This window comes from Nasonia vitripennis, chromosome 3, assembly GCF_009193385.2.
Source record: "Nasonia vitripennis strain AsymCx chromosome 3, Nvit_psr_1.1, whole genome shotgun sequence".
In the NCBI taxonomy this organism is placed as follows: Eukaryota; Metazoa; Arthropoda; class Insecta; order Hymenoptera; family Pteromalidae; genus Nasonia; species Nasonia vitripennis.
The window spans coordinates 19,494,016-19,505,548 of record NC_045759.1 but is presented as its reverse complement, the minus strand read 5'-3'; the positions used below and the strand labels follow the sequence as shown (position 1 = coordinate 19,505,548).

Genomic DNA, 11,533 nt, shown 5'->3' with positions numbered 1-11,533 from the left:
AAATATAGTTGTCCTTATTCGCGTCGTAGAAAAGCTTTATTATATTATAAAGTGCAAAGTATACAGTTTTTCCACAGACTGGTACTTAATACTGTACAACTTCATTGAGATGTAGCTCAATACTTTGAAGGCACCAAACAACAAATAATGTATTCGTGAAAAATACATTTTGTTACATTATGAGACTTACATTCAACATTGATTTGATTATGAACTAACTTTCTAAAGTTTTTGGTTAATGACACGATGAGATTAGTTCGTCTATTCTGCCGATGAATTGCTTGTGATAAATTAAAATTGGAATGATCATTAGTAAATTTTCATCTCTACGCTTCAACATTTTTGATTTAGTCTATATGAAAAACGTAACATTTGCGAAATAAAATAATTCACTCCCATCGAATAAAACGAAAAAGAAAAAAAAAAGAATCTTCATTGAATGAAAAATTGTATATCGTATCAATTCTACCAAAATTGTTTTGGTACTATAAGTAGCTCCTAAATTAATAAAGTTCATTTTTTTCAAGTTATAAAAAATTTGTTGCGAGTCCTTAAACTAAAGTAACTGGTACCGCTCATGACACTTCGGCTCATCCAATTAAGATTTTTTTTGTGCGCCTAATCACTATGCGAACCATTACCGTTATTTCATTGACACAATATGCGATTTATAGACTAGTATTATTAAGATTTGTCGCGTGCAATTAACAGTGCGTCCGCCCCACGTTACCGATACGCGAAGCAAAATCGATATTGAAGTTCAGACTTCGTCGACTAGGTATTTGCGATAACTGTGTTTACAGTTTTTACCTCCTCGACGGGTGTGAAAGGCGTAACGACCTGCATGTTAACCGATATGTGCAGAGGGAATGATAGTTCCTTGTCCAGAGACATAACTTGTTTCTGCAACATTTCAAATGAGTAAATTAGTAAAAGCATATGCTTAAAAATAATAAAAGAAAGTATCAAAATTACCTCTTGGTTTCTTTGTAACGAAAGATTGACTAGTCCGGAATCTTGCAGGTGTTTAATTTGCCTTTGCTCATTTAATGAAAACAGACGTATTCTACGAAAATGTAAAAGAAGGTGTTATTCTAGCAACTTGAAAAATTATTATTCATCATTGACTGTAGGTATTATTATGCGTACCTAACGACGATATGATGTTTGTTATGATTAGCTGTTATATGTTCAGAATCTAGTCTACTGTATCTCTTGAACCTCAGTACGGTTAAGTCTAAATTTACAATCAGATCCAAACCAAAGTGAAAAGCAGTCCAGCGCCAAACGTGTTCTCCGGGAATCTCTACACATCTGGCACAACGAAAACATTCTCTGGCAAAGGTTTCCTCGCTCAAACTTTTTGGCCTGCCAAAAAAAGTAAAAAAGTGTCATTGAATTTGTGCTATTTTGTAAAATTTTTAGCTCAATCAAATACCTAGATCGAAACGCTTGTTTTTGGAGGAAACGTGTCACAAGTGAAATCAGGGATCTAGGGTGTATTCATGGAAGGAATTAGAATGTCGCCGAAAAAGTAACAGGCAATTTAACGTTTGCATACTAACCCTGTATCTCTGTTTGAATCGATTCTCAAAATATGTAGCCATTGCTCTTTGTAAGATTTGTATAACCAGTCCTCAGGCATTAGGTTGTCATTTTGTAAAATTTTCACGTCTTGATGATTAAGTAATAAATATTTTTTCCGAAGTGATTTGAAAGGGGCACTGAATACTTTGCCCTTCTTTGTTTCAAGAAATGGTTCAGTCCATGTTTTATTTCTATAAAATTCCTCATGTTGTGAGGCTTCATCTTTATCTTGTACATGAACGAACAACCTGAAATATTTCAAGTTACAATTATTAAGTTCAATTATGATCAAAATGTGCCCATTACAGTATAGTAATAATTCGACTTACCACACTCTCAACATCATGTAAATACAAAATTCCGTTTGCATGACTACCAAGTCTGAACTGCTTACAAGTTCAGCCATTAATTCTGGACTTATCTCTTTTAAAAATGAAGGATAAAGCCAACCATATCCCATTAAATTAAATTCTAGCCACCTTTTGCAGATATTCTTAACCTTTGGCACTCCATATGAAACAGCTGCATTGTAATAAGGAACTACAGTTTTTATATTTGTTGTCTCGGCCATAATTTCAGTGCATTCGTCTATAAGACCCTGAAGTTGAAAGAGTGTTGCTGTTGCAAGAATGGAAATCACATTTTTTGGCTCAAGACAGACTTCATCCTGGTAAAAAGAGCCGAGTACAACAGTGAGTGCTGTAAAACATAATTAAAATTTTATTAATATGTTGAAAGATACAATAAATAAAACTTGGGTCGTAAACACAGCTGAAGACAGTTAGCTTCCAAGACCATAAAAGTAGAAAATTCAATGCCATTGAAGGAGACATAGAATCCCTAATATAGAAAAGGAGGTCAATCATGGATGGAAACAAACTTTCACTTTTCATTTCAAGATTTCCAAGGCATGCTCCTCCCTGTTGCCAAAGAAAACTCTTGTGCAAACTAAGCAAAGAAAAAATTCAAAAATCTTACAATCAAGTGTGATGTTGGGATCAGTGATCTCTACATTAACCAGCCTCTCGTTAGTCTCACGCCAGGAACCAGAAAACATACTAGCAAAATAAGGGCTCTGAAAAAAATGGAAATTCATGAATTGTAAAATGTTGAAATATGGCAATATTTACAGATATTTATGACTCCATGATAATTACTTGGCTTATGTAAACTTTGTGCAGCCTCCACGCTTTCCCGAGCATTACCACCGTAATATCGCTGGCCTTTTCCTCCTCGAATAGCGTCTTGTAAATATACTGAGCCGTGGTCATCAATTTTCTCCTGTAAATTAGAAACATACATTTTCAAAAACACATCTTTTTGTCGTCCCCATTCTGTTTTCCTACACTGGCTTATGGAAAGAGGATTCTCAGGATGATGTCATCAGAGTAAATAAGGCATGTTACCTCATTCCCTGTGCTAAATGTTTGACCAATGTAATCATGCATCCTTTGTATATCCCAGCTCTCAAAACAACGAGAGCGCGCGACGAGAATCAAAAAGCAAAACATAGAAGGAAAGAGTAGCAAGAGATAAATTTCCAAAAGGAGTTCCGTGACACGAGGCGAATGCAAGCGCGAGTCGCGGATTATTTTTAGCGCTTTTCGTGCGTGTATAAGTAAGTAAACATACGCCTACCTCTTGGGCGTTTGCAGAGTCTCTTCAATGAACCTCGATCCGGATTCAAAATCATCCTCCTGGATGCGTTTCCTCTTCCTGCTCTGATAAACGGAGTTCACCGCGCTATTCGATGCCGACACCAGCCTACTCGCGTAGCTCCCCATGTCCCTCTTGGCACCGTACGAAAATAAACGATGATCCTGAACAACCGATGATAATCTTCCGTATAGACAGTCACAGCACCGTGAAATTACACAAGTATTCTGTTTACGCGACCGCGTGGTCAATTTTCTCTGCACGACAGCATCTCAGCCCACGACTTTCCTTCGTTTAGCGCCTCGAAGCTAGACTGGTATCAGCAGCACAAAAACCAAAAGTACGACCGCGGACCGACCAGAACGTAAACATTTCCGTGATAGCTGCACCAATTGCGATGATGAGATGACGGGAAGGAGAGAAAATGCTTTGCGCCTGTGTGTGTGTGTGTTTGTGTGTGTGTGTGTGCGCGCTAGCCCCCCTCCCTAACCTCTGCTATACCAGTCGGATCAGCAGCTGTTTTGTTTTGTGCTCCGATATATGGTATGAAGATCGCAGCCGTTGGACAAGTTGCGCGGATACCTTGAATATAGCTTTGAAAAGATTGAGCTCTCTGAAGTCAACCGCGACGAAGCGTCGGCTGCGCGAGCCGCGAAGAAGAAACCGACACGTTGCTTGCTGGACTCTTGAGTCTTGTGTCTACGTCGTTTTATCGGCTGCTGTTGTCCCGACTCGTGGGACCCCAGGATCGTGTTCTCGATGTCCAGCAAAATGCTCCTGCCCTTCCTGGGCCTGCTTCTACTCTTGCTGAACGATGCGTCGTGTCAGTACAGGACGAAAAGCGTAAGTTGCGGGATTTGTTATCAGTGGTTGTATCAGCCGACACGTCACTCACCCTTCTGGGAAAGTGGTTTGTTGTCATGTTTGGAGGGTTGCTTTTCTGCTTTATCAAATGCTCCAGGATGAGTACTTCTGCCAGTGTTCCTTTATTTCATTGCTCATTTTACAGTTGTACTACAGGTAGTTGATTTAACCTAAAAGCAGTCTGTATTTACTAATCTTTCATTACAGAGCCAGACCGCTTCATTGTCCGATCGAGTGCAACAGCTCACAGACATGGCCATGAAGAGACCGGTGATGAAGTTTAACACCGCCAAGTTTAAGGAATTTGTTAAGACTACGCCGAGGAACTACTCTGTGATCGTGATGTTTACAGCCATGGCTCCCCAGCGGCAGTGTCAGATCTGCAGGCATGCTAACGATGAGTTTGTGATAGTAGCCAACTCTTTCCGCTACTCCCAGTCTTACTCTAACAAGTTGTTCTTTGCTTTGGTTGATTTTGACGAAGGTTCAGAGGTTTTCCAAATGGTATAGACAAACTTTTATTTGTATTTAATTCTACTTTAAACAAGAACTTTGCTTATTATACTCTTATTTACAGATGAGGTTGAATACTGCACCTGTTTACATGCACTTCCCAGCAAAAGGTAAACCAAAGGCAGCTGATACAATGGACATTCAAAGAGTTGGATTCGCTGCTGAGGCTATAGCTAAGTGGATCTCTGAGCGTACTGATATTCAGATACGTGTATTTAGACCTCCCAGCTACTCTGGAACAGTGGCTGTTGTGATGCTTTTAATTTTGATTGGTGGTTTCTTATACTTAAGGAGAAACAATCTTGATTTCATTTACAACAAAACCATTTGGGGATTTGGAGCACTGGTAGGCATACAACAATCTGACATGTATCTTTTTTTGAGAACAGCACTACATAATGGTTTCTTTTTATATAGTTCTTCACTCTTACAATGGTATCTGGTCAAATGTGGAACCATATCAGAAGCCCTCCATTTATCTACAAATCACCTAATGGCAATGTGGCCTACATTCATGGATCTTCACAAGGCCAATTTGTTTTGGAAACATACATTGTTATGGTTTTGAGTATCCTTTTAAAAAATATACATAACCATAAACTAATTTTTTTGTTAAAAGTGTGCTTCCTTAATATCAAATGAAAAAAGATGGAGCAGTAGTTTTAGGTATGATTCTCATGACTGAAGCTGCTTCTCGCAAGGGCGATGTAAAGAAAAGGAGGATATTCACTGTGATTGGATTGGCCTTGGTAGCTATATTCTTCAGCTTGTTGCTGTCTATCTTCAGGAACAAAGCTCAGGGCTACCCCTACAGGTATTTTGAGATAATTCAAAACGATGATGTAATACCTTACAGATACCAATTTTTTTATCTATTTCTAACTTGAAATAAATTATTTTGCAGCCTCCTCTTCAAGTAAATCAAAAGCTTTCACTGGATACTGCAGGTATTGATATGTACTATGCATCTCAATCACACCAAGACTTTTGTCAAAAAAGACTGTTTAACATCCATTGACAAATAGTATCCAAATAAAATGGAAACAAACTCGTGTAATTTCCATTTGAAGATTAATGCGTGTATAGATATTTGTGTGAAGGATTGCAGTCCTTACAAGTGAAACTTGTAAATTCAGTTAAATGTGTTTCCAGATAACACTGTTTTATTGTGTGCTTTAAAGTTTGGTAAAATTTTGCAAAAATGCAGCTAGTTTCATGTGTTATCTGGGGAGATTTAATTTTTCAATTAAATTATTGACATACTGCATTTAACTTTATCAAAACATTTATTTAGCATTTTTTTAATAAAAAAATATAGTATTTTATAAAATTAAAAATGTTTTTGTAAAACTAAAATACATAAGGTATTATTATTTTTCGAGATTTTGGATAATTTTCAAATTTTCTGAGTGACCATTCGTGAGATAAATATGCACATTCCATCTGTAAAAGAAAGCACACAGAATTGTTAGTTTTGTGAAATACTTTATAAATAAAATTTGAATACAAAATCGTCACTTACTTGATTGATTAATACCCACAGTGTGACAAAGTGAAATGTAGAAGCACTTCTCAAGATGGCAGACAAACATAAATACAAGATGATTTCTGTCAATTGTAGGGGTGCAGTGACATAATTGAATAATCCTCCATGTGGTACTTTATGTTTTTTGGTAACAACAACTCCTTTCTTATCTTTCCTCAAGTTAGACAGAATGATATTTGATCTATACTGTAGGTATGTTGATACAAGGAATATGAGAGCACATGCCCAGTCTAACATGCTCAATCTTGACCAATTTAAATCAATTTCTGTACCTACACAAGAAAATACAAAGTGGTACCCTTTATTATTTCTAAATTTATTGTTACAAAACCATTTGCCATACCTTTGAGAAAATTTTGTGACTCTCCAACTATGCTAATTACTGATCCAAAATAGTGAAAAAAGCCAAGTAGATACAAGCTAACATTCATATATTGATCACTATAGACGCTAACAAAATGAGACTCATAGAACCTCTTCCAGCAGTGAATTGTGAAAATGGTCATGGCTAGGATGACATTCTCATCAGGAACTGAAATTTCACAATCACAATATAGATTCCAATAAAGTATAAATTCCAGAAATTTGTAAACTCAAAAGACCACACGTATGACTCACCTAGGGACCTAATTGGTTTTCCCAACAAGAAACTAAGTCCCAACTGCACGGCATCGGCATGTTTCCCGCCAAAAAAGTATCTGTAGAAAACCATGACTATTGCTATGGTAGAAAACGGCCCAGCAAACGCATAGTAGTGCTTGAACCATCTAACAAAAGAGACAATTGGTAAACTGTGAAAATCCCGAATAATAAATCATCCTGCTATGACGTACCTTTTGGGCACCTCGCACTTATCAAGTACAGCATCCTTGATGTCGGCAGCAAACTTGCCGTACCTGAAGATCTTAGATAACGAGGCTGGCAGGTACTTCTCGAAAAAGTTAATCAGCAGGCCGAGAAAGCCAGTAGTGCACGCGCTAAATATAAACGCGATCTTTATTAGATTCAGAGTCATGTTCGATATCCAATTAAAATTCACTGGGCGCAATCGCGAGGTCGAAAGTCGTTAACTGCGCGACGTCCTGAGCACATATAGATTTCGGAGCGCGCTCGCACTACTGGTCTTTGTTTGTTTTCATTGGGAAGCGCAGGAGCAGAGAGGGAGAGAGGGAGAGGGAGAGAGAGACGCTTAACGGTTAATCTCTCGCCTATTACCTTATACGGGTTCAAGGAACCTCAGCCTGGTGATTGCCAGAAAGACTGCGAACGACTAACTCAACTGACTGACTGCGCGACTCAATTATAATAATAATGCGACTATCGGCGAGTCGTGGGGAAATGACGATCTTCGGGGACGACGTGAACAATACTGCTTCTTCGTGCTGGAACATGTTGCGACAGTCGCCAAATAAGACTCGCTAATTTCTTAATGAATAAATAAATTCGTCGACGAGTGTCTATCGATTGGCAAACGCCAGTCCATGAACTCCGCGAGTACAAAGCGCATAATGTAACGTCCGCCACTAGAATACCAATGTGGAGTAATAGAGATGCACATACATGGGACAGCTTCGGAATCGACATAATTAAAAGTTAACGCGAGGCGGTTATACGACCAGTTCGTGTACGCTGCGTGTAGTCACACGTTACATAGGAAAACAGACGATCGGATGAAAGGTAAACATAAACATATTCGATACGCACGAGTGTAATTTGGTTAGGTCATGAGCGCGCGAATAATTTGAATCGACAAGTTTTACATGGTAGAAAGTTTTTATTTACTCTTATATAATAGCGAATTGCTGTCTTCTCAATCCTACGAATTAGTCGAGTAAGTTTGATGCACACAAGTCGATTTTTTGTTTGGATAAATTAAATTTACAATGTATAACAGATCATCGATCGATTAATATAGTCAGACCCGCGTGATGCCGCGTGTACATAGATTTTATGCAAAGAGAGTATAATAATTGTGTCGTTACAATAGTATTGAAGATCTTCAGTGATGTAGGTGAATCTGAAATAATTCATTGGCATCTATTATCTAGTCGAATATGGTAAATAGATATAGGTAGGTATGTACTGAGCTACAATTATTAGTATTTTGAAAGTATTTAAAGTATCTTATGTTACAACTTATGCGTTCGATTATTTTGAAAAAAACTTTCCTTTTATTTGTATAATATATATATATAAGTAAAAACAACTGTTGAAACTTTTGACAAATGGGTTTTTGTGCAGATATTTCGTAGGCTGAAAAGTTTCTTTTTTCTTCTTTTTTTAATAAACGCTGCGGTATAGTAATGAAAAAATATCGTTGCATATATTTCTCTCGTTTCTCTCGCATACTCTTTCTCCCTTAAGCACGCTTCATCATCTCTTTTTAAGTTTATTTATTATTATCCCACTGAATAATCCGTAATGGCCCGTAATCACAGTTTTACAATAAAATTAGAACAAAATGCGCCGCTTGATAACAACCTTGTAATATCATAGTATAGATAATTTGCAACAACAGAGACAAAAAACGCGTATGTATTTTCGGTTTCTCGCAAATTTTAAAGGCAAAAAATTACATACAATTACAATTAAAATATTACATTTTGTGTTTCTGGGCAATGGCAATGGATTATATTACCAAGTAATAAAGACGTAGCAATAATAATATTAATAAGGATGATACAACAATATTATAATTATAGCAAAATAATAAAAATATGTATAATATATAATAATGTAATAACAACAACAGTACGACTGGTATTTTTATGATATACAATGCATACTATCACTTATAAGAGTTATATAAGGATTTCATTTTATAGTGCAACATAAATATATAGGAATGTACAACACTGTCAAATTTTGAAACATAAAAAGCTTTAAAACCAAATCTAGCTAACTCGATTCTTTGTAACAAAGTATATGCAATCGGAAACTGTAAATTAATATAGTCTGAAAATAAACGAAACAAAGCGCAACTAAAACATCATCGCCGTATATACGAGTACAAGCGTTACTCCACTATCTGTATCATTTATAATTTACAATACGTGTGATGTACAAATGAATTTCCAATGTGTGCAGGAAGATTGTAAAAAACGAATGTTTCTGCAAAATTCTCTAATTATAATAGTACCAAGTTTTAGATTATATACATATTTAAACGTTACATCTTTCGACGCGAGTCGCTATTACAAAATACATCACCCTCACCTCTCTAGCCTATACGCAGCTATACCCTTCTCTTGATATAGGTACGCATGACACTATTTACGGTTAATCATTATCATACGCATGCATATATGTAAAGTATGCGACATAGAATTATTATATATTCATAAAAAAAGAGAAAAAAACAATACAAAAATCTTTGAGAAAAAGTTTCGTTTAACAAAAAGACGAACCAAAAAGGCACGATTGACTGTTCGTACGAAAGACGACGATCACGGACTCAAGTATATAACACGTGTGAGTGTCTCTCACGACAAAAAGATATACTAATTGTAGAAGATTATTGGAACTTGGCAAAAGTAGTTACATATACATATAGGAATTCTCGAATTTTCCTCGACAGGCGTGATTCTGCTCACTTATTGTTACGCTTCGAAACCATATATATGTATAATGTATATGCATTATATGCAGCAGGCGTCCAGTCGCTCGCTTATACCAAAGTGTATGTTTTCGTACGCGTTTTTTACCCCCACACTTTTTATCACGTTTGTTTATTATTATTATTATTTTCCATTACTCCCTACAATTTCCATTTCGTATTTCCATTTTTTTTTTTTGTTTTTAAAAAACAAGATAGAAAAATATATTTTTATGTTTATGAAATTCGCTTATCTAAAGTGTTATAAAACAAAATATTCTAGACTTCACTTGTCTGTGTACGAAACTACAATTTTTTGATGGATTGTATTATCAATTTTAATCCGAGTTCATTCATCATCAGTATATCATATTATAGAAGCGGCGACTCGACGACGAACCGCGTGTAAACGCTCTTTTTTATATTTGTAAAAAAAGAATTTAAACTCGGGGGAAGGCGAAAATCGTGAATGAAATTTATGAGAACCATTTTTTGGATCCCAAGTCAATTTTGATTTTCTTGTTTCCTAGAAAAGGTGCGCTGCAATGTAATTGAAAGTTAACTGTTCGAAACGTATGGTAGTTCTCAACGTGGAAGCATCGAATGATGTACGTATAAAGTTAATTAAGAATTTTGAGCATAGGATGTTGGGAATAAACAAGTAATAAATATTATCGCAATAACCTAAATTAATTAACGTATCGACGGTTATTAAACTCCATAGTCGATACGTTTACAATGTTGTAAATAGACCAATTACAGCAATGATTCATTTTCAAATAAATTGCAGTATAAAAAGTATTTTCTAAAAATAATTGCTTCTGGAATGTAGTTTAGAAATGTGAGTTCCTTTAAAATATTACTTTTTCATTTTTTCGGCAAGCTATATGCCAATTTTTATCTTTAGTATTTCTATTCGTCAATGGAATGTCAAAATTAGCGAAATACGCCAAAAAACCGCATACATTATCGAGTCAACTTTCAAAGCAGCAAAAAGCACCCTTCCTTTTACTTCAAAATTCGAAGAATATCATACCTCCCCAATCGCTTAAAGCTCCCAACTTGCCTACTTTATTTGCCTCTTTTCAAAGGCTAAGCAACCCCACTACTTATGTATAAAATGAAAAAACGTGTGTGTATATATATATATATAGATCTCATCAAGTGGTAAGAGTGCCTATGGTAAATCCAGGCGATCCATCATAGATCTTTTCTATCTCGGTTATATAATGCTTTTGATTATCTTCCATCATCGACATCTCAAGCATCAAAGGCTTCAAAAATCAGATTTAAAAAATACTACATCGTTTAAACGTGTAAAAAATTTCCCGCACAGATCTACGACAAAGCCCCCAGACATTCCAATCACTACGTCAGAGAAAATCCAACTACTCTCCTCTGTTTGTCTATTATGTGTTTCATTCAAAGGGGGAAGAAGATTTGCTCAGTGATCGGCCTTGAAGTAGTACAGAGGCAATCTGATGGTAGCCTGCATCCAATTGGGGAGGCGAGCGGAGGCTCATATGGAACCGCTGCTATCCCCGGGAAAGACCATCATGTGCTCCGCGCTGTAAGACGCTGTAGGTGAGCTTCGGGCATCCAACGAGGCGCGACTTGCTGAACTAAAACTGCTCGAGCTCAAGTCCTCGTAGCTCGCCATCGATTGGTTGCCACCTGTAACGTTTTCAAACAATTTTTGTTATAGCGTACATCTTCTCTGTAACAAATTCATAGATCTCAGCTGAAGCATATATAAGGTATGGAAGGTACTT

General features: G+C 36.5%; 3 protein-coding genes across 4 annotated transcripts; 1 reads left to right on the top strand and 2 right to left on the bottom strand.

Moving 5' to 3' along the window:
- Positions 1 to 5: 5 nt before the first annotated feature.
- Positions 6 to 3,658, bottom strand: LOC100119513 (protein germ cell-less). 2 transcript variants are annotated; one of them, XM_008207026.4, is made up of 9 exons: positions 3,226 to 3,658; positions 2,745 to 2,868; positions 2,566 to 2,662; positions 1,917 to 2,286; positions 1,566 to 1,835; positions 1,439 to 1,492; positions 1,150 to 1,368; positions 976 to 1,066; positions 18 to 903 (listed from the first exon to the last, which is right to left on the bottom strand). In XM_008207026.4, the coding sequence occupies exons 1-9, from the start codon at positions 3,369 to 3,371 to the stop codon at positions 775 to 777; spliced, it is 1,500 nt and encodes a 499-aa protein (XP_008205248.1). In that variant the 5' UTR covers positions 3,372 to 3,658; the 3' UTR covers positions 18 to 774. The 2 variants fall into 2 exon arrangements, with proteins under 2 accessions (XP_003426041.1, XP_008205248.1); XM_003425993.5 differs by lacking the exon at positions 1,439 to 1,492 and having other exon boundaries at positions 6 to 903.
- A 125-nt stretch (positions 3,659 to 3,783) lies between these two features.
- On the top strand, positions 3,784 to 6,137 carry LOC100119483 (tumor suppressor candidate 3). Its single transcript, XM_001605739.5, has 6 exons — positions 3,784 to 4,086; positions 4,315 to 4,611; positions 4,685 to 4,966; positions 5,038 to 5,188; positions 5,269 to 5,434; positions 5,525 to 6,137. Exons 1-6 carry the CDS (start codon positions 4,003 to 4,005, stop codon positions 5,538 to 5,540), a joined length of 996 nt encoding a protein of 331 aa, XP_001605789.2. The 5' UTR covers positions 3,784 to 4,002; the 3' UTR covers positions 5,541 to 6,137.
- Positions 5,888 to 7,564, bottom strand: LOC100119448 (polyprenol reductase). The gene is made up of 5 exons (XM_001603176.5): positions 7,000 to 7,564; positions 6,785 to 6,933; positions 6,510 to 6,698; positions 6,143 to 6,438; positions 5,888 to 6,063 (listed from the first exon to the last, which is right to left on the bottom strand). The coding sequence occupies exons 1-5, from the start codon at positions 7,179 to 7,181 to the stop codon at positions 5,971 to 5,973; spliced, it is 909 nt and encodes a 302-aa protein (XP_001603226.2). The 5' UTR covers positions 7,182 to 7,564; the 3' UTR covers positions 5,888 to 5,970.
- Positions 7,565 to 11,533: the final 3,969 nt, after the last annotated feature.

What these genes read in the sequence shown, in the direction of transcription:
- LOC100119513 (XM_008207026.4), bottom strand. Translation starts at nt 3,371, where the DNA reads ATGGGGAGCTACGCGAGTAGGCTGGTGTCGGCATCGAATAGCGCGGTG. An exon ending in ACTCTGCAAACGCCCAAGAG is followed by an intron (nt 2,869 to 3,225) that starts GTAGGCGTATGT and finishes TCTAATTTACAG; the next exon opens with GAGAAAATTGATGACCACGG. An exon ending in TCCCAACATCACACTTGATT is followed by an intron (nt 2,287 to 2,565) that starts GTAAGATTTTTG and finishes TATGTTTTACAG; the next exon opens with CACTCACTGTTGTACTCGGC.
- LOC100119483 (XM_001605739.5), top strand. Translation starts at nt 4,003, where the DNA reads ATGTCCAGCAAAATGCTCCTGCCCTTCCTGGGCCTGCTTCTACTCTTG. An exon ending in GTCAGTACAGGACGAAAAGC is followed by an intron (nt 4,087 to 4,314) that starts GTAAGTTGCGGG and finishes CTTTCATTACAG; the next exon opens with AGCCAGACCGCTTCATTGTC. An exon ending in TTTGGGGATTTGGAGCACTG is followed by an intron (nt 4,967 to 5,037) that starts GTAGGCATACAA and finishes CTTTTTATATAG; the next exon opens with TTCTTCACTCTTACAATGGT.
- LOC100119448 (XM_001603176.5), bottom strand. Translation starts at nt 7,181, where the DNA reads ATGACTCTGAATCTAATAAAGATCGCGTTTATATTTAGCGCGTGCACT. An exon ending in AAAACCAATTAGGTCCCTAG is followed by an intron (nt 6,699 to 6,784) that starts GTGAGTCATACG and finishes GTGAAATTTCAG; the next exon opens with TTCCTGATGAGAATGTCATC. An exon ending in TGTGGGTATTAATCAATCAA is followed by an intron (nt 6,064 to 6,142) that starts GTAAGTGACGAT and finishes TTTCTTTTACAG; the next exon opens with ATGGAATGTGCATATTTATC.